At 43.0% G+C, this 26,368-nt stretch overlaps 3 protein-coding genes across 12 annotated transcripts; 2 read left to right on the top strand and 1 right to left on the bottom strand.

Annotated features, from left to right (window-relative positions):
- Window positions 1-112: 112 nt before the first annotated feature.
- On the bottom strand, window positions 113-13,282 carry Cpr73D (Cuticular protein 73D). Of its 2 annotated transcripts, none has more exons than XM_017172789.3 (4): window positions 13,159-13,282; window positions 4,485-4,622; window positions 1,610-1,791; window positions 113-1,546 (listed from the first exon to the last, which is right to left on the bottom strand). In XM_017172789.3, the coding sequence occupies exons 1-4, from the start codon at window positions 13,164-13,166 to the stop codon at window positions 195-197; spliced, it is 1,680 nt and encodes a 559-aa protein (XP_017028278.1). In that variant the 5' UTR covers window positions 13,167-13,282; the 3' UTR covers window positions 113-194. The 2 variants fall into 2 exon arrangements, with proteins under 2 accessions (XP_017028278.1, XP_017028277.1); XM_017172788.3 differs by lacking the exon at window positions 13,159-13,282 and adding an exon at window positions 5,800-6,482.
- On the top strand, window positions 7,589-10,589 carry Obp73a (Odorant-binding protein 73a). The gene is made up of 3 exons (XM_017172482.3): window positions 7,589-7,826; window positions 7,882-8,180; window positions 9,847-10,589. The coding sequence occupies exons 1-3, from the start codon at window positions 7,646-7,648 to the stop codon at window positions 10,132-10,134; spliced, it is 768 nt and encodes a 255-aa protein (XP_017027971.1). The 5' UTR covers window positions 7,589-7,645; the 3' UTR covers window positions 10,135-10,589.
- On the top strand, window positions 10,847-24,117 carry Ogdh (oxoglutarate dehydrogenase Nc73EF). 9 transcript variants are annotated; one of them, XM_017172783.3, is made up of 12 exons: window positions 10,847-10,972; window positions 14,825-14,942; window positions 15,010-15,147; window positions 15,381-15,563; window positions 16,176-16,305; window positions 18,299-18,377; window positions 18,438-18,849; window positions 18,910-19,778; window positions 19,833-20,724; window positions 20,788-20,942; window positions 22,120-22,425; window positions 23,420-24,117. In XM_017172783.3, exons 2-12 carry the CDS (start codon window positions 14,847-14,849, stop codon window positions 23,517-23,519), a joined length of 3,360 nt encoding a protein of 1,119 aa, XP_017028272.1. In that variant the 5' UTR covers window positions 10,847-10,972; window positions 14,825-14,846; the 3' UTR covers window positions 23,520-24,117. The 9 variants fall into 9 exon arrangements, with proteins under 9 accessions (XP_017028272.1, XP_070142104.1, XP_017028271.1 ...); XM_017172782.3 differs by lacking the exon at window positions 10,847-10,972 and adding an exon at window positions 12,978-13,110; XM_017172785.3 differs by lacking the exons at window positions 10,847-10,972; window positions 16,176-16,305 and adding exons at window positions 12,979-13,110; window positions 17,192-17,294.
- Window positions 24,118-26,368: the final 2,251 nt, after the last annotated feature.

Here is a 26,368-nt window from a genome sequence, read left to right as displayed (position 1 = left end):
TCAGCCCAACCTGCTCAACTTGGACTCCACGGATATCACATGACCACAATCAGCTAAAGATACATTTTACAGATACATTTATAGATTGTATTCCGCTTCAAATACTGTTACAGTTTCCACGTGGAGTCAACCCAGTTTCGGTTGCCCAACATTGATCACTTAGAGCTAAGCACTACAAGCTACACGGGGTTCCCTCAGTGCTCCTTGGAGGCACTCAGCTCGGCGATCTCGTCCTGACGCAGCGCCTCCGATGGGGAGAGTCCGATCCTTCCGCCCAGCGGCACTATGTCTATGTTCTGGACATGGGCACGGACACTCTGGCCGGGCGGCAGGCCCACATACCACTTGCCCACGTTCTTGATGACGGTGGAGTCGCGGTGCCTCTGGACCCACTCCCTATCCCGATCGATCTCCAGGATGCGGTGATTGGCGGTGATCAGCGGTGGCAGCGAACTGCCCACATCGTCGTTGTTGAGGTTGTAGTTGTCGCCGGGTCCGCTGATGGCACTAGTGCCTGATCCCCCGCCACCTGAGGGCGGCAGGTAGCCCAGGCCAGAGTCGCCCTCGGAGGAGCTAAAGGTTCCACCTCCACGACGACTGCTGCCCCCGCCTCCTCTCACGCCACCTGGTCCAGGGCCAGCGGCTCCAGGTCCGCCCCTCTCGGAGGAGCCACTGCCTCTGTTTCCGCCACTGAAGCGGTTCCTGTTTCTCGTGCCACTTGCATTGATCTTCGTGGAGCTGCTACCACCTCTCTCCGAGTTACTGCCATCGGCACCATATCTGGTGCTGCCCCGCTGGGAGCTGCCTGCTGGATATCCCCTGCGGTCCTCCTTGCCGTGAACGGTGGTGGAGCCGCTGGAGCTGCTGCTGAGCCCGACGTCATCCTCTCCATTGTCACCACTGGAACCGAGCTCATTATCCCCCGGCCCAGCATCTCCCACGCCCTGATCCCTGCCTCCACCCCCGCCACTGGGCTTTAGGTAATCCGTGCCACCTGTCCTGCCAGGAGTGCGACCCCTGCCTCCACCTCCAACCGATCCACCTGACCCACTGGGCACACTAGAACCACCACCGCCTGGCTTGGGACCCAAGCCACCACCTGCGCCCCGTCCAAAGTCATTGGCCAGGCGGAAGTCTGGATCCGCCAGGCGGAAATCGGCCACAGAGGGATTGATGTGGGTGCCGGGACCAATGCGGTTGTGCACCACCCGGTAGCCGATGCCTGCTCCCGCTATGTACTCCACTGTCCGCTGCACGCCCTTGTCGTCCAGGAAGGAGTACGTGCCCCGCACTAGGCCATCCGGAGCACGACTCTCTGCTCTCCGATGATCCGGGCCAGAAGCGATTAGCTTGTAGCTGCCCGCGGGACCACGCTGCACGGCCATCTTGCCGCGGGTCTTGGGATGCGACTTGTACAAGGGACTGGAGTAGGCAACGCTGGAGGGCGAGTCTGGCACGGCATTGGAGATCTCGAAGCCGGTGCCGGCTCCAGCGGCATAGCGAACACTGTGACGCTCGCCCACGTCGTCTAGATAGGAGTAGAGGCCTGAAGAAGATGGGAATATATATAAGATAAGATAGTGATCTGATGTCCGATCCCCCAGCTCACCCCTGATCCTATTGCCAGAGTCATTCTCCTCGCTGCGCGACTGGTCCGGCGTGCGAAAACTGAAGCTGTAGGAGGGATCGTCGAAGGGATCGGCCAGCGGATCGTCGGGACTTCCCCGGGGCAGCACCGGATACTGGGCCAGATCCATTTTCCGATGAATCTTCGGTCCGTTCGCGCGAAAGCTGTATGGGAATGGGGAGAGATTAATTAGCTGCCGATCACAATGAGTTGCGTTAACCCTCCCAGCGGAAGCGGATTCGCCCTGCAATTCCGCATATATCGTTTGTACCGAATTTAGATCCGATCTGGGCCCGGCACGTCGTTACTCAGATTACCCCACATCTCGGGGAACGATCCCCCCATTTGGAATCACACCGCTATCGCTGAGCATCTGCAGGCCCTGCGAGCAAGCCAAAGTGGCTGTAGATTTGGTTTTTTGCCCCGAACTCCCAGGCCAGTCAATTTGTTAACAGCTTTTTGTTTTGTTTTGTTTCCCCCAGTTTACCGGAGATTGCAAAAAACAACAGTAGCCGAGTGGCGGTAATGGAAAAACGTTTAGGCAACGCCGCAAAAAAGCGTCCAATGTGTTAGAACGGCTTCGACTTGGAGCCGCCACTTTTAGAGTCGAGTTTCGCTTCAGTGGCCGCCGCCTGCCGCCAACCGCTGATATATGAGCTCAACTCTGACATCGGGGGAAGATAACTCACTTTGTGCTACCACTTCCTCTTGGCTGCCTTTCATATGCGAGTGTATACACTCGAAAAAGTCATTCAAACAAGTCCAAGATGAGCCAGTTTGAAGGAGCTGTGAAGCCATTTTTTCATAATAAATTTAATAATAACTAAATAAAACAAGAAAGGAAGCTAACTTCGGCACGCCGAAGTTTGTATACCCTTGCAGATATTATTTCATTACATTTCAACTATACTTATTATGTTTACAGTTTGACAGTTACAGTTTTACATTCACACCTTTACATTTTCTCTACATCTACCGATCGCTCCTATGGCCGCTATATGATATAGTTGTCCGATTTTCATGAAATTTATACCAAAATTCTAGAATAATAAAATAAGCTTATATCTCAGAGTAGATGAAAATACGTTGAAAAACAACGAAGTTATAATTTGTTTCCTATTAATTTCCCGATCGTTTCTATGGCAGCTATAAGATATAGACGTCCGATTTTCATAAAATTTTTACCAAAATTCAGAAATAATATAGAATGGCCATATCTAAAAAATGGTGCAAAAATTTTAAAAAACAGCAAAGTTATAATTTTTTTTTCGAAAAATTTATCGAACATTTGTATGGCAGCTATATGATATAGTCGTCCGATCCGGCCCGTTCCGACATATATAGCAGTGAGAGTATATAGAAGACTATATGCAAAGTTTCATTCAGATAGCTTTAAAACTGAGGGACTAGTTTGCGTAGAAACAGACAGACGGACAGACGGACAGACGGACAGACGGACAGACGGACATGGCTATATCGACTCGGCTGTTGATGCTGATCATGAATATATATACTTTATAGGGTCGGAAACGTCTCCTTCACTGCGTTGCAAACTTCTGACTGAAATTATAATACCCTGCAAGGGTATAAAAATAAACATAACAAAAACAACAAATCAAAATTCCTCTTAAAAATGAGACAGTTTGAGGGCCTGTGACAGTAAAGCCAATTCATTCATTCATTCCTAATAATTTTATAAAAAAATCAAAACTTAACAGATGAAATCAAATTTTTTAAATTAAATTCAAAGGAATAAATAAAATTTCTTATTAAACTCTGTTGGAAAACACAGTACTTCAATTTTTCCTTAAATAAATGCCCAAAAATAGCGTAAACGAGCCAAACTAGTCTTGTTATATGTTCGGAAAACTAACTTTCAAGACTCGAAGACGAAGTCTAACACCATTTTCGGAGAAATGATACACGGCTACTTCTTCAACCTACTGTTAAAGAAAAGTGTGAAATTTTGTAGTAAAAAATGAAAAGAGTACAAATAAAGAACTAAATAAAAAAGGAAATAAATAAAAATCTAAAAAACAAAAAAAGTTACTTTCAATAGTTCCAAGGATGAAGTCTCCCCTAAGGAACCTCCCGTAGGCTTAAGTAAAATTTGTTGTAAAAAAAAAAGAACAAATATAATAAAAGCAAACTAAACAAAATAAATAATTAAATTAACAAGTAAAAACACCAGAAAATTGCCATTAATGAGTCAAAAGGAAAAGGACTCCTCTTTAAAGACCTCCCGTTGTAAAATTTATTGTAAAAAAAAAATAGGAAAAAAATTACAAATGAAAACACTCAATTTAAAACGAACATAAATGAAAAAATTACAAGAAAAATTGATTTAAATGAGCCTAAAAAAAACTGAAGAAAAAACGAAATAAAAATAAACAAGAAGCTAAACAAAAATGAAGGACTCTTGTTGAAGGCTTGAACTGTTGTGTACAAAAATAAGAAAATGTACAAATAAAAATAAAAAAAAAACTAAATAAAACCGAAAATAAATTAAAAAGTAGGAAGCAAGAAAAGTTCCTTTCAATGCGCCTCCTGAAGAAAGACTGAATTAAGTAAGTTGCTAGTGTTATCAAAGAAAGCTGTCAGATATCTAGAGATGGTCGGCCTCTTCTTGGGTAGGGTTGCTCTTCGATATCGATTTTTGTATATCCTTTTTAGAAATTATCGCTTTTGAATTTATTTTAAAAGAGTCATTTTTTAATTAAAATTTTCTACTTTCGTTTGTTTGCAATTAAATGTAATTACAAAAACCTGATTGAATGCAACCATCTGTTTTTCCCAGTGTACCACCGCACTTTGCCCATTTGGACTGGTCTGGGCGTCTTTCGATTACATTACTCACCCACGTGGTCCGGCCGTGTAGACGGTCTCCTCGATCTGGCCGCTCGCCGGACTCCGCGAACCGTAGCGACCTCGCACCGTGTTGTCCGGAGTGCCGGAGGCGCTGTGATAGTAGCCACCAATGTCATCATTTGCATGTCTGTCGGAGGAGGAGTTGCCATCGAACCACAAGTAATTGCGTTGGCCCATGCGTGCGGAATGGAGAGGAGGAAAGATTGTCGGAAGCGGGTTATTGGTATTGTTATGTTATGGTGGTGGCTATGAGTGTGTCTGTGTTTGTGGTTGCAAAACGTTAAGGCGTTAAAGAGGTGTTAAAAATCTCAAATTTGCTCGACTGTGATGGTGAGACTGAGACGGAGACCCTCCGAACATCATTGACCGATTAGATGATTTGTTAGATTTATGACCCATGCCTGCTAAGAAACTGTAATTGAGATGTTCCCTTTTTATGGTTTTGGCATTCCATTGAAGAATGGATGAGGGAGGTTTTAGCCAATGTTGCCAAAAGCACCAAATGAGCTCATAGCTAGTTACTAATTAACTTAAAAATAGGTATAGTATATATAGCTGTAGCTGAAGTGAATGATATTTGATTTTAATCAGATCTCTAAGTGATTTTAGTTAATTTAAATAAAATGGAGCTATGGAATTAAATTACTATAGCTGCGTATTGTATTTTTAAAAATTTTAATATTTTAGAATTACCAACCCATTTTCGCCTTGGGAAATAAACATTTATTTTTAAAGAACGTTTTTAACTAGTAAAGACCAAATTTTCTAATCAGTATCAATTTAAATTTGTTATTTTTTAAACAAGAGAAAGTTTTTTTAAGGAATTATTAAATAAAAGAGACCTTTATGGTCTTCAAATAATATTTTAACAGTTTATAAAATGTACATTAATTATTAAAACTTTCAAACTTGATAGTCCTTGGAGAGAAACATGCAAGTTAAATGTAATCCCTCTTTAAGTTATCATCCTTAAAGTTCGGCGACCTTCGAGATTACTTTAAATATTAATATTTACCACAAACCACTGTTTCTTTAGACTTGAATTTACAACTAATTTGAAAACTAGTTTAAGCAAAATGTAGTCTGTACTCTACTTGTCTTTAATCCATAAATATCAAGACTCAAATAATACATTTTAATTTGTAAAGAAATTGCCTAGCAACAACCAGGTAATATTGGTTAGATTCTGTTTACTATTTTTCAGTCTCAACTTTTAAACTTTAACTTTTTTAATCACTGTTTAGTTAAGTCCTTTAAGAACATTCTTAAGACTTCACACAATCATTAAGCACACATCCTTGTACCGAAACTGAAAAGATCCGTCATCGTTGATGGTGTTGTATTCGATTTCAGCGCTCGTTGGATCCGCAAGGTATCCCAGGAGAGCGCACAGTATCCAGAGGAGATGCAGCTGCATCTTGAAATCGCATTTGTTTCAATCCAGTCAGAGGTTTAGCGACAATCAAACGGACATCCTGTTCTTCAAATAAATCTCTAATCCAATGCGATACGATCGGAGTCTGTGACCGAACTGAGATCCCGAGCTAAGCTGCGACTTGTGGACGATGAGCAAGCGGCTAGAACAACGCGACGACGACGACTGATGCGATCCAGCGTTAGACCTTCGTATTTAAATACGATTCTCAGGCGAGGCAGTTCGTCGGCGGTTCGGTGGTGGTGCCTCCATGGTGGTAGTGGTGCTTGCCACTTGCCACTTGTCTCACCTGACCACCCACCGAAAAAACAGCAAGCCACGAAGATGAAACAGCAGCATTTGTGTGCAAATTGCGTTACAAGCCAACCCGGAGGGGGGAGCAGCGCGGTAAGGTTACAGGTGAGAGAGGAGGGGGAGGCTAGCAGTTCAGGTGAGAGAATTTGTTCTAATGACGGACACGCAAGTGTTGCTGCTGCTGCTGCACTCCAGACTCTGGAGCCACTCGCTTCTTGTTGTTTATTTTGTGGCCCCACTGGAGGCTCCTTGTTTTCGAGAATCTCCCCTACTGGTTCCCGAGGGGAAATGGCGAACGGAAAATGGAAAATGGGAAATCGTGCCTGTGTAGCTGTCTGTCAATTAGCTCACGTTGTTCTTGTTCTGGAGGCAAGCTTCCTGTTGACAATGCCTCCTGCTCCTGCTCCTACTCCTTCACCTACTCCTCCTCCCTCTCCAAGAACTGGCCACTGAACATTGAACTTCAGCTGGGAGAGGAGAGATTATGGGAGGCATTTTCAAATTCAATTTTCCATTAACCGCGACGACCGTTAGCCGGGCCTATTATGGATTCGATCCGGAGTGAGTCTGGGTCAGTGTCTTAGCCGCAATAGCGGCGTGCAATTAAAGGCAATTACCCAGGCATCAAGTACCAAGAACCAAGTACCAACTACCAAGTACAGCTGAAAGGAGACAAGCGACTAGAGGCCAGAGAGTTTATGACAATTTCCGCCTAGGATCTTCGGCACTTTAATGAGGCATAATTAGTGTGGAGACGATGACCACTTCCAAGTACAGTTATTGGCCATTGTTCTGGGGGCTCTCTAGGGGTTCTTCTAGTGCTTCTGGGTTCTGGTCTCTGTGTTCTGGGCGGGGAATCGCTTCGCTGAGTTTGATTTCGGTTATAGTTTATGGCCCAGCCCAGTCCATCTCCACTACCGCCTTTGATAATCTTTATGGCCCTCTTTTTTTCCCCTCTATTTTTTTTGGCCATATGCAAATTGGTCAGAAGGCGGAAGAGTTTGTCGAGCCCTCTATTGGTTAATTGCGCGCTCAATCGAAGCGAGTGCGTTCCTAACTGAACCGCAGAGACAATAGGTGGAAACCTAATGCGAACCGATCGGATCATCCAGCTATATGCGATGCCAATGACCATGTGCATGCATACTGGCATGTGGTCGGGGGGCTTTAAGGACAAGTTTCTAACGGACCGCACGCATGGGAAATGTGCAACCAGTTGTGGCACTCATAGTTGCATTTGCCATTGAACCACATACCCATTGAGCGAAACTGGAAATGCGCACGGGCACCGGTGGCTGCAAAAGTGAAAATGCTTTCGATTTCATTTCGGGGGCCTTTCTTGGGGGACATTCGCGTGACAGCAGTCCAGGCGTTAGGATCGGTTCGATCAGGCGTGCAGTATCCAATTAATCGGAGCAGCCATGAAGATTACACAACTTATATACATCTCGAGTGTGGTTATCGCATCGATCGAGGCGCTGGAATATATAATACGCTTCGAGACGAAGAAGCAGCGCTGCCTGAATCCCCCCCGAACGGCCAGGAAGGTAGAATCTGTCATAGGGGAGTGCCAGGATGAGATCAGGAACAAGCTGGTCCACGGTGAGAGGCTCTAGGGGTAGCTAAGCCAAGTAAGAACTATAGTAATCTCCAACAGAGGCCTATGAGATAATCAAGGAGCAGGTGGCCCACGAACAGCCGCCCATTGATCCCAACGATGACTCCATCGACTTCATTTGGCCATCTGCTCCTGACGGCTCAGCAGCTGATCACCCTCCTCCTCCTTCGTCCAGTGGCCCAGTTAACATCAGCAACTACGAGTATATAGTCTACGATGAGCCCGAGCCCCACCGCCATGTGGCCAGGCTAATGAGGAGCATTCGACGCCTGGATGTGGCCAGCTCGGGTATATATCATCCCACTCTGGTGCCCCTGGAGGACAAACGCATAGCGGGGGTAAGTGCACTCTGGATTTCCAGCAGATGGCAGATAGATCTTCTTCCCGTGTTAATGAAATGCAAAACCAACGCTCAATTAAGTTCAATGGCAGCCCAAGAAACAATCGGCTGGGCTGAGCCCCCCGGCTCCGCCTCATCCGACAAAGCCTAAAGTCAGGGTTATTAGACACAATTGAAAGAAAAGCTCCGGCAGGCAGCAGATGCGATTGCATTTTCAGTTTTTCAGATGCATTCAAAACTCACACGCCGGAGATTTTTCGCACACCTCCAGCAAAGCTGAATTTGATGGCTGAAAAGCGCACTTTATGGGCGGCACTTAGTACACATTAGCTGGCTTTATGCATCAGAAAATTGAATAAAAAGTTAGCCCTCTGCCGAGTACACAGGGGAAAATACTGGTATTATTTGATACATTTTCTTTTTAATTGACCATACATTTTCAAATAATATTATTCTGAAAAAGGGTGATATCTTCCAGAACAATTGTATGTTCAAACGTAAAGTTTTAGGTAATGTGTTTAGGAACTTCTGCCTCTAGGAATTTGTTCTGTTTTTTACAGGGATTGCAAATAAGAGTTATGAGTAAAATAAAAGTTACTACCAAAAAATTGAGCTGGAAAGATGAAATATTTAGGTATACCATAATTTTTGAAGGAGTTCTCAAAAATAAAATAAACTTTTATAACCAATTTTTATTTTTTAATTGCGCTTTAACTCTTATTTTTAAATATTAATAAAAAAGTTGTAGAATAATTATTATTTTTCAATTTGTATATAAAAGTTGATTTATAACAATTATTTTCAATTTTTAAAATAATAATTGAAAATTAAAATTATTCTCCAATTTTTATTTTAAAAATTGAAAATAACTGTTATTCTCCAATTTTTATTTTAAAAATTGAAAATAAAAATTGAATCGCAATAACTTTCCAACGGAGCGGTATATCTTAAAGATTTATATATGTAATTAATCTACGCTTTAATACCTTTCGTTTGATGTATATATTGTGGTTATTGCATGTGGACAAATATGCGTATACGTAATGCATTTACATTCCCCAAACAATCAAGGATACTAAAATACCTTGACAACAGCTCCGGTTAATTTAGGTTAGGGTAGGGTATACCGGACGGCCCTCGAATATGGCCCATAGCTATCCGGGGAAACTCCTGGATGGACCTAGAGACTATTTATGCGGGTTTCGAGATCCTTGAATATCAAGGTGTTTTTCGCAAAGGCAAGGAGTTCGCCTGGCTTTCTCCTGGAGGCATCTTCTAGCGATGCCAGAACTGGAGAGCCTAGGTATCTGCAGCACGTAGTGGTTGAGTCGTGGCCTTAGCTAGACACTGTATTATCGCGGACGAAAATAAAAAAATCGCGGGCAATTACTTCTCGTTTACGACCCATATTGATTAAAGACCAATTGAAAATAATTGTTATAAATCAACTTTTATATACAAATTGAAAAATAATAATTATTCTACAACTTTTTTATAAAACTTGAATAATAAGAATTAATTTCCTATTTTTTCTATATAATTGTAAAATAACTCTTATTTCATAATTTGTATTATAAAAATTATAACTGTTACGATCCCTGGTTTTTTATATACTTTTATTTTAATAATATTATTTATATAATATTAATATAATTTTTTTACAGTGCCTGCTGCACTGCGTTTATGCTAGGAACAACGCTATAGACCACAAAGGCTGGCCCACGCTTGACGGATTGGTCCACTTCTACTCCGAGGGCGTTGACGAGCATGGCTTCTTTATGGCCACTTTGCGGGCCGTGAACCTTTGTCTCAGGACAATGACCGTCCGGTATAGAGTCAATCGCAAGGAGCTGCCCCAAAAAGGTGAAAGCTGCGATCTGGCATTTGATGTCTTCGATTGCATATCCGACCAAATTACCGGCTACTGTCTGGATCAATACAGCAGATACTAATTAGTCGTTAGTTGTTAGTCGCAGTATGTGTGTGTTTGTGTTGCAATAAAATGTTTAGTACAAGTTTATTTCGAGTTGGAGAGTGTCTCAATTACATTTTTACGATTGAATCGGAAAAACAAGGTTAAGATATAACAATATTTCAGCCTTTGGATATTATTTAAAAATAAACTGGGATGTGTACAGTGAAAGAGAAATGTGAGCATATTATTTTTATTTTATTTATTTTTTTTACCGTTTTTAGACAACCTGATAGAGCTATAGTTAAAGTTATTATCTTAATATTTATAAAAAAAAATATTAAAGAGAAAGTATTTATATTAAAAGTTAAAAAGGACTTATCAAAAAATTGAGGCAGTTATCCTGGCGATTTTATAATATTTTTGCTAAAATTACTAATTAATGTTTCCATATATTTCCTTAAAGGAATTTAATCTAATGCCTTGTAATATATGATTTTTATTATATTATTTTATAAAAATTCTTTTAATTGCCTACTGACCTACAAAATGTACATTATATTCTATAAAATATATATAATAGCAAATTAATGAAAAGTTTGAAAATCGATAGATAACAACGGATAAGTTTGGTTCAAGTTACAGCTAAAGCCGATAACTTTTTAAGTCAAGTTAGCCACCAAGCTCTATCGTTACAAAAACATTGATATCGATAAGAAAAATCAACAAAAAAGTATCGCAGTATCGATATTGAGGCAAAAGAAAAAATATCGATTTTGTTATATTTTTCACATCCCTATTTTCGGCAAAAGTAAATATTTAAACTTAAAAGCTAGTTTTAAGTGAATTTAGTGCGGTAAAATTTTAAAAAGTACTAGGTAACCAAGGCAACCAAGTGCTAGTGTTGTTTTCCCCTGAACACCGTCAAATCTAGTGATTTTCTTGTGGCCCAGATTCAACCCCGCTTTTCGGTCATGTGGAGTTCCTGGAATAGCCATGGATTCCCCACGGCCAATAAGTGCCACACCACCGCGTGCTTCGCTTTCGTCTTGCTGTGGCAACTTGTCAGCTCTCGAATATTGAGTTTTCCAAGGTTTTCCGCACAGGGAAATTACCCAAGGACTGTGTGCGCTTATATAATGCGAAAAGTGCAGGTGGGCGGCGCTCGGTGGTCGGAAAAGCGCTTGCGCCTGTCGCCAGCTGAAAAGTGAAATTTCGCAATGCAAAACAAGCAACAACGAATACGTCACAGTTGCCGCTGTAAAATTAACTAACAACTCGCAACGATGACGCAATTGACGACTGTGCCGCGTGTGCTTTTTCTCCGACCCCCCCAAATGAATCATCAATCAAAAATGAAAAAGAGACTCGACGAAAGCGCGCGGCCGCATTGTCTGCCGCATTTTTATCCGCTCGCTAAGGAGAACTAGTTTTTGCAGATAAATGTGGAGCACTCGCAACCTATGATAAGCCGGCTGCCCTGGCCCCAGATCGGGAAAAAGTAGACGTATCCGCATCCCGCCTTTGGGACACGCTTCAACTACCTCATGTGGTTGCGCCTCTCTTCTTCCTCTTCCTCTTCTTGGGGGCTCGTCAAGGGTTTTCAATGAAATGCAGTTGCAGGTTTTTGGAGCGGCTAACCCGAGACCTCAACCTTTAAAACTTGGCCTTCGTTAACTTTTTAATACCCTTTTTGGAAATATAAATTAGATTATTTTTTTATTTTTTGAGATTAAAAAAAAAGCTTCTTTGTTTTTCTTTTTTTTCTAAATGTATAATATTCCTAGAAAAGTATACTATTCTTGATTCAATTAATATTTAACCTCGTTTTGAGAGGCATTATCAATATCTTCTCAGCTTTTCCAGAAGCCTTGTGGCGTTACTCATAGGGTATTTACTCAAATAAATAAAGCTAGTTAGGCAATCTGTAGCTATAACAAATTATATATCAGTAGTACATATACTACCAGAAAGCTAGGGTATTTCCCGTTTCGATCATCTTTGCTTTTCTCAAAATTTTCATCCCTTTTAGAGGTAAATTGATAAATTAATTTGGCTTGCGTGTGAACTTGAAAAGTTTATTGATTAGCGGAAAGGTAATCGATATACATACACTCATTGTACTTGACGCATTTAGTACACTGAAAGAAAAAAGCTTATGCGGCCAATAGAAGTAAAATTTGCAAAACTTTAATTTATTTATAGATTTTTTTTTAAGATTATTTTAAAGTGCTCATTCTTTAAAGACACAAAATTTCTATAAAATGAATACTTAGTCAGTCTTATTACTAGATTCACTCTTTAACAAAATTAATTTAATAATTTTTTAAATTAATTTTTGTCGTATATTTCAATTTTAAGTGTTATCTACTGACCTTTAAAAAAGTTTTAAGAAACATCAAATTTTAATTCATTGATTATTGATCGTATTACCTTTTTTACCTCTCTGTGTCACCGTCTCTGCCTCTTTTCGCCTGTGTGGGCGGCATCTGTTCAAACAGTCAGCCGGCTGACGAACGGACTTTGGGTTTGTTGTAAACAAATTCGGCTATAAATACGCAAGACTCGGGTAAAGATACAAAGAGAGAGGCGGATAGGCCAGATAGCCGGAGGAAGGACAGTTTGGCATACATAATATACCTGATAACACTCAGGTCCGCCTTGGTCTTTCTGTCTCTCTCAGCGCCAAGACCAAACCCCCTTTTGCCTGAAGATAAAGATACAACGCCGAGTTGTCATGTGCCACAGTCAGCTTTGTGTGTTTTTTATCACACACACTCTCTGTTCTCCGTTCGCTTTCCCCACAACACACACTGCTCCTCCTCTTGTGGCCGCCGCTCATGAAGAGCAAATTTTCGATTTCTAAATTTTGTATTTCACTCTCGACGGCGGCGACGGTGGCAGCCTTTGCATTCCGCTCGCATTCGCTTCAGTCGACGCGCAGCACTCAGCCCGAACAAACGTTAGCCGCGTATCTGCGAGATACGGATACGAGTGCGTCGAGTACATATATTCGGTTGGTCTTGCTTTTTTGGAGCAATCGTATGCGCTATAGTATACGCACCTATACATTATTCAACACAGTCAGTGCCGTGCAGTGTATAATCGGCCGGCTAGTCACCATTCCATCCCCGAAAATATCGACAATACTTCAATGGATTTTTCCAGACACGCTCCAAATGGAAGCGGGCCGCTCGCCGTCCTATTTCACACTAATTAGCTTCATCATCTGAGCGTTCTAATAATTTCGCTGCTCTCACGCGAGTCTGTTTTATTATTTTTTGCACTTATGTAATCTGTTTTCGTAACAGCGGCGGCGACGTCGGGCAGAATATAATTGCAAGGAAAGCAGTTTGTGAAAAGCGCCAGCACAAAACAAGCAAACAGATAGATAACACTGAGAGAAACAGTGTCTGGGCGGCTCAATTGAATTATCTATTCAGCTGTAGCCTGTAGCTGTGACTGCAGCTGTAAATGTATCTGTAACTATTACCGAACCGAGCCGAAAAGCGACCCCCAAACTGCACATTCAAATGCCTAACTTTGACCGCTCCAAACCGGTTAGCCGCTCCAATTGCTTCCTTTCCTTTTTTTTGGGGGGAGGTCTGGGCTTTGGGGGCCAGTGTTTTGTAATCATTTGATTCGGATCGTCTGGCCAGCGCCATCAGCATGTGTTTGCCGATAAGACATGTGACCTGGCCACGCCTCTTCCCGGTCTTTCCCATTAATTCCCAGCCACAGACACTGCCTTTCCGAATTTCAATTTATATACTGTTTTTGCACGACTTTTGCCTAAGATAGCGATTCAATTACGACATCCGCACGCGCGTCCTTATCAGGAATAATTTGATTAATAATTGACAAATTCCGCTGGAACTGCTGTCGTGGCATGATCGGCAACGGAGGCCGGTTCTACGCAGCACCATCTTCTTATCACCTGGACTCCGGCGTCTAGAGGGTTCTGCGTTTAGTCACAGACCGCCAGGAATTTATTACTCCGACCCCGGGACATTCACACTTGACGTTATCTCCCCCGAGGCAAACTCGTTCGTTCCCAAAAAACACAGGTGGATGCTCACCGAGATTCGTATTTGGCAAACAAAAGTCCAAGGCTTTTATTTAACCAGCAAATATTCACAACTGATTAAGACGAAATGAAAAAACTGCGCAAAAAGCAGCTGCTGAGAGAGACTACCTACTCTCTCTTAGCCCCAAAAAAATAAGCCCCATTTCACCATTTTATTATTTTTTTGGGGGCCAAAGTATCTCCGCAATTTCTTGGCTGATTATCAAAAAGACGAGCGGCTAGTTTGACGTCATGGGACGTTCGGCATCACGTGTGTACCTTGGCGATCCGCCTAACCATACGGTCTGGTCTAGTCAGGCTTTAGACGTATGTAAATTTGCCACCGCCACACCGCTGGCCACACATTCATTGTTAACTCGTTTCGTGCGGGAATTTCATAACTGGCTCCCGCTGGGTTGGCAACAAGCTTCAATTAGCTGGCAGTAGATCGGCGATGACACAGTTAAAACACCGAAAAAGCGGCCATGACGTAAAGACTTCTGGGTCTAATCTAATCGGTTTTACAGCAGCCGAGAGGGTCAGGTTGTTAGGGGGCGGGTGTGCTATCTCCTACGTGGCTTGTTTGTCAACAAAGCGCCATCGATTAATCACTAGATAAGATCCCCAAACCCACTAACTGAAGTCCCTCTTCCTTTGCTTTCAGTTCTATTTTGTAAAGCTACAAAATGCATAGAGCCCACACAGCCTTCAGCCTGGCGTTGTCGCCGATGGCGCACAAGAATTTTGCCACATGGCTCCTCAAGAGCAACACCAGCAAGCAGGTGAGTCTTTTGATCAGAGATCTTTACCAAAAGTGTAGTTAACTGAAAACTGGTAACCCTTTTCCAGATGGCCAAGGTCACTGCAGCCGCCGCTGTGCGCACCTACAACTCCGCGGCAGCCGAGCCATTCGCCAACGGCAGCACCGCCTCCTATGTGGAGGAGATGTACAACGCCTGGCTGAGGGATCCCACCTCCGTGCACACCGTAAGTAATTGTAATCAGGGAGAAATTAATTCCGGGTGTGATTCAACTTTAAACGAGTAATTCGAAAGGGGTTTGCTTTGTTTTATTTAATTCATTTCCGCGTAAAGAGAAATAATTAATATATTCGTCATCGTAAATGTTAAATTAAATCTGATTTCTTTAATTAAAAGTGCACAAACCAATTAGTAAAGCTTCGTTAAACTTTGCTTATCGATTACTCTTCGTATTTGCAGTCCTGGGATGCGTACTTCCGCAGCAACAGCTATGTCAGCCCCCCCAACTTGGCGCCCGTGCAGGCCAACACTCTGCCGTTGACGGCCTTCAACTTTGGTGGAGCCGCCGTCTCTGGCGCTGCGCCCGACTCCAAGACCATCGACGACCATCTGGCCGTACAGGCCATCATCAGGAGCTACCAGGTATGTCGGCTCGTGCTGGCTTCCCCTCCTCGCACAGTGGAGATTGCAGCTGCCACAGCCATTGCGGATCGTATTCGTATTCGTTTGGCGCTTTTTGTTTTTCGTTCCCCTAGGTTCAGTTAATGTTTATGTTTAGATTACGATTATTAGAGTTGCCTTTGCCCCCGTTTTATGTGTGTTCTCATTTCCCCCAGAAACCAGTTCATTCCGCGTCCAGTACACATGGTAGATAGTCTTTGAGTTGCCTCATGATATCCATATTGGTTTCCATTTCCATTTAGTTGGTAGCGAGTAGAAGTTCATGAGTAGTTTGGTTATCTGTTCGATCACCACCATCCCTACTTCTGGGCACCATTTCCCATTAACTTATCTGGGGCATCAAAGGGGTATTGCCAGCGAAGGAGAGTTCTTTTAAGTTGCACCTGAATTAGATTTTTGATTGGTAAAGTTAAAGCCCGTTGATTTGTAGCTGATTTCCATTGTTTGAGTTAGTTACTAAGGCCACACAAACACGATAACCCCTCTTGTTATACCTAAGACCTATATGATCTACCCCACATATGTATAATCAACCAATATCTGTCTACAAACTGTTCGAACCATACAATATAGTCACGTGGTCATTTGGCATCTGATCTGGATCCGCTTGGAATTTTAACACGCGAAAAAACCGTTTGCAAGGATGGTCTAGCACGTCGTGCTAACGAAGATGTGCTCAGGCAGCACTCTGGGTTTTTGTTTGGTAAATTCTTCTTTTTACAGAACTCTCTCTCTCTCTCTCATTTAACCCAACCATAGACGCACTCAATCCGATAATCGAGCACCAACCGCTACTACCCCCATCCCCACACCTAGAGCCTAAGTTAATCATCCCGAAAAAACAAACAAGTATATCGTGCTTAAGTAACCTTTAACTGCAGAAGAATGTTAAGTGAAATTCGGAGTTGATGAGGAGCAGGAAAATTGACTTAAGTTATAGTTAGCGAGTTCCGTTTCATAGTTCAAGGTTTATGATATTTCCCGTAAGTAACCTTTGGTGTTTGGCTTTCTCAAAGTTCTTCGTCTTTCAGTTACGGTTTATAGTTCTAGTTTTCTCTACTCTCTGTTCCGGCACCCCACTTTCATGTGTCTTTACCTTTCTGCCTATGTCCTGTGCACTACACTGATCCCCGATCCTTGATTAACATTCGACAAACGAAACATTACCATCTATATCTACCGATCATTGTCTACTTACTGAGCCCTTAGAGTTTGCTTCATTTTGTGTTCTGTGCGCTGAGGAATCTGTTGTATCTGTTCCGTTTATATTTTCCGTTTATACTCTACTCTGTATCTTTAATTTTAATTGATTATTTTCTTTTTTTACTTTATTTTTATATAACCGCTTCCTAACCTAAATGTTAAACCAAATCGAAAACAAAAACTGCAATCGAAACTCAAACCGAAAACCGCAAAATCTCGTCTCGAAAACAATGTTTAAATCAAATTCCAAATTCTCTCTCTTTGTACCTATATTATGTGTGTGTTGTGAAAACCTAAAAACAAATCGAAAACGAACCAAAACCAATCCGAAAACATTGTTAATACTACTATACACACCACCAATCCACCCAATACTGACACGTTAGATTCGAGGACATAATATTGCTCACCTCGACCCACTTGAAATTAATACACCAGAATTGCCTGGCAACTCCTCGACGAAATCCATTTACGCTAATTTCAGTTTCGGTAAGTAAATTCGACCCGGGACACATTACGCCCTACGTTTTGCGTTCCCTAACCCTTGATCCCTTGATCTTGATCTGTATATACCCAATAAAAACATACCGAGAACGTTGTGGTAGTGACTGTCTCTTGTCTTTCACGCACACACGATATCCCCGACATCAAAATCGAAACCCACCACACAAATGTTGTGTATGATATATAGAACCAAGTAAATATACGCCTATATATTGCCAATGAATTTGTGTTACATCGTTTTGTACATTCTTCTGCCTCATTATTTGAATTATATATTGTAATTTAAAATGTGACAACTTAAGTATTGTTATTATTATTTGTTCTCACGAGTTCGTTCGACCTTGTCATGAATATATAGATTGCATGATTGTTATTTATATTTTTTTTTCACAAGCGAATCGAAGGGAAATCGATCGATGATAAGCCCCAATTAGTCTGAAATGATTATGAAACCATCCGGGAACCAATTTCTGTTCAGTTATCACCACCAGTGTCTAGTGCATGTCCACTGACCAAGTGTTTTCCAAGGTGTCAGTTAAGAACCGAGATGAGCATGAACCCAATCCGAACTCTCTATGTACACAAGAGCTGGGCAAGAATTGATTCTCAATGTAAATGAGCTTATTTATTGATTGTTTTAAAACCGATTCGATGCATAATTGAAAATATGGATGTAATCGATGTTAGCAACGATTCTTTCCCAGCTCTACTGTACACCCCGATTGGTACTTGTAGCAAAGACCTATATAACAAAAAGATGAGTAACGCTGGACTACATTGTTTGCTCCTTGGATCTGGGCGTTATTTATCTTGTTAAGATTAGGTTTTTGCTTGTACCAACAAAGAAACTAAAAAATCATTACACTCCGAATTTCAAAACCAACATTTGCCGCCTACAGTTTACTAACCCTCACTTGAACCCCAACCTTACGGAACCCCTTACTAAAGTCTTAACCCATTCTTACCCCCTCAATTTGTTATGGAAACAGGCGAGCAGGATATGGAGCGTCAGTTCAAGCTGCCCAGCACCACCTTTATCGGTGGCGATGAGGCCTCTCTGCCCCTGAAGTGAGTGTCTAATACTATATACTACTTCCTTATTGATCCTAAGATACCCTTGCTCTGTAGGGAAATCCTGAACCGCCTGGAGAATGTCTACTGCAACAAGATTGGCGTGGAGTTCATGTTCATCAACTCCCTGGAGCAGTGCAACTGGATTCGCAAGCGTTTCGAGACCCCCGGCGTCCTGAACTTCTCGCCCGAGGAGAAGCGGTTGATCCTGGCCCGCCTGACCCGTGCCACTGGCTTTGAGGCTTTCCTGGCCAAGAAGTACTCGTCCGAGAAGCGTTTCGGTCTGGAGGGTTGCGAGATCATGATCCCAGCCCTGAAGGAGATCATTGATGTGTCCACCGAGCTGGGCGTGGAGTCGGTCATCATGGGAATGCCCCATCGTGGACGTCTCAACACCTTGGCCAATGTGTGCCGCAAGCCCCTGAATCAGATCTTCACCCAGTTCGCTGGTCTGGAGGCAGCTGATGATGTAAGTTTCTCTGAAAAGCTCCCAAAAGGAAATATCCTAAAATAAGACGGTTCTCCTTAGGGTTCCGGTGATGTCAAGTACCATTTGGGCACCTACATCGAGCGCCTGAACCGCGTGACAAACAAGAACATCCGCCTGGCTGTGGTGGCCAATCCCTCCCATTTGGAGGCTGTGGATCCCGTGGTTCAGGGCAAGACCCGTGCCGAGCAGTTCTACCGCGGCGACCAGGAGGGCAAGAAGGTCATGTCCATCCTGATCCACGGTGACGCCGCCTTCTGCGGCCAGGGCGTTGTCTACGAGACGATGCATCTCTCGGACCTGCCCGACTACACCACCCACGGCACCATCCACGTGGTGGCCAACAACCAGATTGGCTTCACCACCGATCCCCGCTTCTCGAGGTCCTCGCCCTACTGCACGGACGTGGCCCGTGTAGTCAACGCCCCCATCTTCCACGTGAACGCCGACGATCCGGAGGCCGTGATGCACGTGTGCAAGGTGGCTGCCGAGTGGCGTGCCACTTTCCACAAGGACTGCGTCATCGATCTGGTGGGATACCGACGCAACGGACACAACGAGATCGACGAGCCCATGTTCACCCAGCCGCTGATGTACCAGAAGATCCGCAAGCACAAGAACTGCCTGGATCTGTACGCCGACAAGCTGATCGCCGAGGGCACCGTCACCGGCGAGGAGGTCAAGTCCGTGGCCGCCAAATACGAGAACATCTGCGAGGAGGCCTTCGCTCTGGCCAAGACCGAGACCCATGTCAAGTACAAGGATTGGCTGGACTCGCCCTGGTCCGGCTTCTTCGAAGGCAAGGACCCCCTCAAGGTGGCGCCCACTGGGGTCAAGGAGGAGACCCTCATCCACATTGGCAACCGTTTCTCGTCGCCGCCACCCAATGCCGCGGAATTCGTGATCCACAAGTGAGTTTCTAGGAAGTAATCCTTGGATTTTTATTTTAATATCTCAATGTTTAGGGGTCTGCTCCGTGTGCTGGCCGCCCGCAAGGCGATGGTGGACGAGAAGATCGCCGACTGGGCTCTGGGTGAGGCCATGGCCTTCGGCTCGCTGCTGAAGGAGGGCATCCACGTCCGCCTCTCGGGTCAGGATGTGGAGCGCGGCACCTTCTCGCATCGTCACCACGTGCTGCACCACCAGCTGGTGGACAAGGCCACCTACAACTCGCTGCAGCACATGTACCCGGATCAGGCACCCTACTCCGTGTCGAACAGCTCGCTGTCGGAGTACGCCGTGCTGGGCTTCGAGCACGGCTACTCGATGACCAACCCCAACGCCCTGGTGCTGTGGGAGGCTCAGTTCGGAGACTTCAGCAACACGGCCCAGTCGATCATCGATCAGTTCATCTCCAGCGGCCAGTCCAAGTGGGTGCGCCAGTCGGGTCTGGTGATGCTGCTGCCCCACGGCATGGAGGGCATGGGACCCGAGCACTCCTCGTGCCGCGTGGAGCGCTTCCTGCAGATGAGCAGCGACGATCCCGACTACTTCCCCCCGGAGTCTGATGAGTTCGGCACCCGCCAGCTGCACGACATCAACTGGATTGTGGCCAACTGCACGACGCCCGCCAACTACTATCACATCCTGCGCCGCCAGATCGCTCTGCCCTTCCGCAAGCCCCTCATCCTGTGCACGCCCAAGTCGCTGTTGCGTCACCCGGAGGCCAAGAGCCCCTTCAGCGAGATGAGCGAGGGCAGTGAGTTCCAGCGCATCATCCCCGACCGTGTGGCCGGCGAGAACCCGAGCAACGTTAAGAAGGTTGTCTTCTGCACGGGTCGCGTCTACTACGACCTGACCAAGACGCGTGCCGACAAGAAGCTGGAGAACGAGGTGGCCATTGTGCGTGTGGAGCAGGTAGGGATTCAACTTTTTCCTTGAGAATGAAGTATGCTTTACTAATTATTCATTTTCCCTTAGATTTCGCCCTTCCCCTTCGATCTGGTCAAGGAGCAGGCCAACCTCTACAAGAACGCCGAGCTTGTGTGGGCCCAGGAGGAGCACAAGAACCAGGGATGCTGGACCTATGTGCAGCCCCGCTTCCTCACCGCCCTTAACCACAGCCGCGACGTCAGGTAGGTGCCAGGGCTAGAACCCTAAGCAGTCATCCCACCTGGTAGAGACTGAGTCCGCGCCTCAGCCTGATCCCTTTCCCCCAGGCTACGTATCTTCTGCAGTCTCTCTGTGTATCTCTGTCCCTTGGAGTGAAGTGCACCCACTACTCTCACCGTGCACTGTATCTGTTTTTTTTTACTTTGATTCTCTCAATATCTTTCTCTCCTTTGCTATTGTTTCACTCTATTTTTGCATTAACCATTATTTTACTGAACTATCTTTTTATTTATCGAACTATTGCTATTTATCTTAGTAGCCGAGGCCCTATGACGTTTGATTTTTGTACAAAATAACTCAAATAGAAATCTCTTTGGCTAAAATCTATTACAAATTAATCAAAAGTATATGCAATGTAGTTATAAGGAACGTAAAGGCAACTTTTAATTGTAGCTCTTTAAATTTTCAATGAATTTGCACTCATTTTTTCTTCTTATATTAAATTATCTCCAACAATAAGCTAACGTCATATGGCTCTGGCCTAATTTACTTGAACTTAGAGCTTCCTATCACCCCTCATCATGCCTCCTAGCTGCTATCGCCCACCTATGATATCTCCCACTCTGTATCTCTCTGAGTAGCTAGCCTTAGACCCTAGAAAAGTGATAAAAAACAACAACAACACATTCCACACACAAACACTTTGAACGGATATCCGCCTTGAGTTATCTTTTATTCCGTTTTGGATGAGCATGTCCAGCCACCGCAAAAGAAAACCAAAAAACCCACATTGTTGTCACCTCGACACCTACGAAATTCGATCACTGAAAATTCTCCAAGCGAGTCCATCAGCAAATTGGCTTCATCATCCATTAGATACCATCTCATCCTGTTCATTTTACTTGGCATGGCTTCTTATTTATGATTTCGTTTAACCCCTGATGCCCTCGTTGAGTTGTATCTTTCTTTACTAATCGAAACTTGTGCAAGACGATGAGCAAACCAAAACCAGAGTTTTGTGTTATTTTCCCTCGATCCCAGTCCCATTCGTTGTGTAAATATGTGACGAGCAATTGGCGGAACTCTAGAACAAAAGAACAAAATTGTGACAAATTCGAAACAACCCAAGAAAACCAAAACAAAAACAAATCCTCTCTCTTTCTCTCTCGTTTTCTCTCTGTGTATGTGTTATTGTTACAGCCAAAGCGATGAGCAATCCTCCTTCTCCAATACAACCACCAATACTACTACCACTAATGATCATACTAATCACGAATCCGAATCCGACTCCGATTCCGATCAAAAATCGAAACCCTGGCTAAGCCGCATGTTCGCCTCGAACGCGAAGGGCGATCCTACGGATCCTGCTGCGGCGGCCAACCACAGTGCCGAGTTTAATGCCGCCAAGCACTTTGACCTAAAGAACGTACGACACGATTTCAATAGGCCCGCGGGCATTGCGGCCGCTCCCGGAACGCGTAAGGCCAAGTCCGGACGCAAAATTAGGTGAGAGGACCACCAGGAACACACAGCTTAGCTAGCTAAGCAACGAAGCTGCCCGCGATCTAAAATAAATCTATATATCTACAATTAATCTATCTAATCAACCTATCTAACTATCTATCTACTACCCCTCGGAACGATCCAAATTAATACTCTCAGTTCCGTTAACTCCTCATTTGTCTCGTTTTCGTTTTCTGTTTTCTGTTTCCTTTTCCTCGATTGCTGAGTACTGATTTCTGTTGTTCGGCATGATGTTTGTTATACTATTTCCCCAGAAAAAGAAAAACACTAAAAACTACTTACTACTCTACTTTATCCAGTCTCAAACTAAACTATAACCTCTGACTACTTACTGTCCTACTTTTCAGTTTAGAACCAAGCACGCGCGTTTCGAATTTACGTTTTGAGTTTGATTTTGATTTTGATTTTGACAAGTTCCCCGCCCCCATTTCTTGGCCGTTCGCAAGTCTCCCTTGTTGTGAAAGAGATAACCACAGTTAACCCCGACATATGTATTGCTCCAAGCTAACCCAAGTCGTTGTCCTGTACCATCCTTGTTCAGTATGTTTTGTCCAAAGTGTTGTACAAGCCACACAACAAACATACTTTTAGAAAACTTGTAGACTTTTAGGCAGACATTTCATACATGTATCTCATACAGTTTGCTGTACGAAAGCTTGAGAATTTATCTGAAGAAGAGAAGCCAGGAAAGGCTTCCTATCAGGAGTCTATTTCAATGTTTGGGTTCGGTGTGGTTTCCCTTCAAGTTCCCGCCTCGACCTAAGATCTCTTTTCATTTCTAATAAACTAGAGCTAATACCCTGCGCTTGCCTAACCCCTCATTTCATTGAACATTTGCCATTTGCCCTAAGTGTGCTAAAAACCAAATAAAGAAAACTAGTTTCCAGACTAAAGACTAGTGCACGTGTCTCTAACCCAAAGCAATATTAAGTATCTCCTATGATCCTTAGCTAATTTGTTTTGTATTAATCCACAGCTACGTTGGACGCGCTTGCGGAGCCTCCACGGCCACCGGATCCAAGGCCCAGCACATCCGGGAGCTGAACGCGCTGCTTAATGACGCGATTTCAACCTAAGGAGCAGGATTTGTAGATTTGATAGTGATGCAATGGAGGAGGAGTAGCAGATGGAGTTGAATATTAATTACGATTATATTTTGTATTGAAACGTATGCAGACTCTTTGATACGATTTTTTGCTGACGAAATTGTTGAGAGCATATATTGTGTGTGAAAGTAATGAAATGTTAAATATTAGTTTAGTGAAATTGCAAGAGCAAACAGCAGCAAGCAACCGAGTAACAAAAATACAAATAACACGAAATATTTAGTGTTTAGAAAGCAATCCAACTCACAGCAAGTCTTTGATGCAACCAAAAGATGTAGTAAATAGCCAAGAGCAACTCTATGCGCAGCGGGAGGAGAGGAGCCCGCATAGTGGGATCGATCAGCGTACTTTTTGGAATGAATAAAGCCCCTTCTAATTTTATTTCTTACTCCTATGTTTAATATTTATTTTATTGTATTATATATAATTAAACTATCTCAAGCCGAGCGAATGAGCTCTTGACACCTTTGAACGGTCGCAGGCCCAGAAATCATTTAGTCCCTTTTGTTTGCCTAAGTTACGCACTTTTGTTTAATTAAATAAATGAATGAACGAGTAAAACACCTAATAGAGCTGTGCTTTGGTTCTTGCCAGGGATAAAGATTGAACTACAATTTGGAATTTCGGCAACCCCTTTTGGAGCGCGCATCTAAATGCAGCCAAGACGCTTTAATTGTTTTTGATCCACGGAGGGCGTCCAATCAGGACCCTCGAAAAATCTACAAAAATCAAAGAAAATATATATATTTAAAATTAACATTGCACTTTGTCTCGCACCAATATAAGATATTGAACTGTAGAGTGATAAGGGAAACCCAGGCACTAAGGCCTCCTTTTTCCAAGAAAACAAAACTATTTTACAAGACGAACGAGAGAGAGATAGTATGTGTGTGCGACATTGTCGAAAATCTAACCTTAACTCTACATTTTAATGTTACTAACAAAAGATAATTCACAACTTTGCACCAAGTAAGTAAGTAGAATGTTTAAATCAAATATTACGCAAGGCAAACAAAAACAGTTTTCAAGAGCTCGAAAGAGGAAAGAAAGAGATTTGAAGTTACAAAATGTAAAATGTGGGGGGTCAAAAGACGATATAAAAAAACAAATATACAATTTACTATATAAAGCATGGCAACAGGAAAATGTCTTTTTATTTAAACAGGGAAAATGGGAAACCTTTTAAGGCTTCTAGTCGGCGGAGAACCAGTTTCTATTTTAATTTTTCTCCTTTTTGTACACGCAAACTCTGGCTAGATTTTCTACAGGAAGTGGAAAGACTGGACTTGGGCATTTTCCATTTTCACTGCTCCATCATTCTATGCGCACTTTCACATGCTATCTGGCGAGCTGGAGCCGAGATCTTCCTGTCCAGACAACTCTTCGACAGGCACAAATTGGGCAGGTAAAGTGCTCACTTTTGGTCAATTTCCACGCAGCTGGTCGTGTGTGTTCTCCTCTTCTCTTGCCCCGGAAAGGCCTTCCCATCCCATCGAACATCTTCGCCAGAGGTTTGTTTTTTTGCCTCGATTTGCCTTACTTTCTAATGTTGACAGCATATTTTCCTGTCCCCCCGGGAAGGAGAGTGCCTTTCTTCGGGGCTGCTCTTGTGCCGATTTCAGGTAATTGCGCCAAGTGTATCAGAAGCAGCCCAGACGTGTGTGGAATTCTTTATTATATTATCTGTTGACTCAAGTATTTTGCGTGTTTATGGTCGTATCTCTGCCAAAAAAATATCACGAGAAATGGGGGAAGTGTGAGGTTTAGACACCGACTCCCTTCTTGGTAAAGGTTTTATTTTATATATATATTTTATTTTACTATATTTATTTTATTATAATTTTGTTCTTACTTTAAAATTTAAAGTTAAGGATTTGCCAGAGGAATTTTGGTTTTAAATATATTAAATTAATAATTTACTTTATACTTAAATTCTTTAAAAAACCTAAACAATTTTGAATGGTAATAAATATATGGAATATTATTGATTTTACTCTGAAAACAGGAAAATAAGCTATTTAAACAAACTTTTAATTAACCTGCAGGTTTTCATTTTGATCATTTTTGGCATCGATCAATAACCAAACTACAAAATTCGAATGCTTACTGTGTTATTCTTTGTTATGTAAGTAAATCTGCATATTAAGTATACGATATTGTACCTGCATATTAAGTATACGCATTTTAAAGATTAAAATTTTAGAAAATGTTTTATATTTTAGTGAAAAATTTTGGAAAATATAGAGTTCAATTTTAAAATTATTTTAAATATTTTGTTATATAATTCAGATTTTATTTGCGAATTTAAATATATTTTACAAGATATGCTAATTTTTCGGGACTTTAAATAGATATTTATCTATATAACTTATTTGGAGAAATAATAAACTAAAAAATTAAGCCAGAAGAGCATAATTTCAATTCGAACTTTAAATTCTTTCCCTAGCTTATCCTTTTCTTAAATAACTTACTTATTCTAAAATAATTAGTAAGCCCAACCTTTGTAAGGGTATAAAAGCCTCTGGTAAGACTTCACGAAAAGCTAACAAACCTGGAATTGGGGACAGGCGTCGTTAACCGCTATAAGCAGACGCGAAGCGTGCCTGAAAGCTCCCTGTGCTCCAACTTATACGAACCGAACTGTTTCTTCACAGCCTTCGGGCGTCGTGACCCGACCCGGCGGCACTCGGCCAAAGCTCTCCCGAGCGCCAAGATCGTGAATCGGAATCGGATCGGCTCCCATTGTTATTGCCGCGAACGCTCTCTCTCCCCAATCCCCGATCCGGCGCTATCAGTCTCCGTTCTCTGGTCTCCATTCT

This window comes from Drosophila kikkawai, chromosome 3L (genome assembly GCF_030179895.1).
Source record: "Drosophila kikkawai strain 14028-0561.14 chromosome 3L, DkikHiC1v2, whole genome shotgun sequence".
Taxonomy (NCBI): domain Eukaryota; kingdom Metazoa; phylum Arthropoda; class Insecta; order Diptera; family Drosophilidae; genus Drosophila; species Drosophila kikkawai.
Note: the sequence above shows the minus strand (reverse complement) of the source record. Positions and strands in the feature narration are given on the sequence as shown.

What these genes read in the sequence shown, in the direction of transcription:
- Cpr73D (XM_017172788.3), bottom strand. Translation starts at nt 5,912, where the DNA reads ATGCAGCTGCATCTCCTCTGGATACTGTGCGCTCTCCTGGGATACCTT. An exon ending in GACGGATCTTTTCAGTTTCG is followed by an intron (nt 4,623 to 5,799) that starts GTACAAGGATGT and finishes CTCCTCCGACAG; the next exon opens with ACATGCAAATGATGACATTG. An exon ending in CTCTGGCAATAGGATCAGGG is followed by an intron (nt 1,547 to 1,609) that starts GTGAGCTGGGGG and finishes CATCTTCTTCAG; the next exon opens with GCCTCTACTCCTATCTAGAC.
- Obp73a (XM_017172482.3), top strand. Translation starts at nt 7,646, where the DNA reads ATGAAGATTACACAACTTATATACATCTCGAGTGTGGTTATCGCATCG. An exon ending in CAGGAACAAGCTGGTCCACG is followed by an intron (nt 7,827 to 7,881) that starts GTGAGAGGCTCT and finishes AATCTCCAACAG; the next exon opens with AGGCCTATGAGATAATCAAG. An exon ending in AGGACAAACGCATAGCGGGG is followed by an intron (nt 8,181 to 9,846) that starts GTAAGTGCACTC and finishes ATTTTTTTACAG; the next exon opens with TGCCTGCTGCACTGCGTTTA.
- Ogdh (XM_017172783.3), top strand. Translation starts at nt 14,847, where the DNA reads ATGCATAGAGCCCACACAGCCTTCAGCCTGGCGTTGTCGCCGATGGCG. An exon ending in GCGGAATTCGTGATCCACAA is followed by an intron (nt 19,779 to 19,832) that starts GTGAGTTTCTAG and finishes CTCAATGTTTAG; the next exon opens with GGGTCTGCTCCGTGTGCTGG. An exon ending in AAGTCCGGACGCAAAATTAG is followed by an intron (nt 22,426 to 23,419) that starts GTGAGAGGACCA and finishes ATTAATCCACAG; the next exon opens with CTACGTTGGACGCGCTTGCG.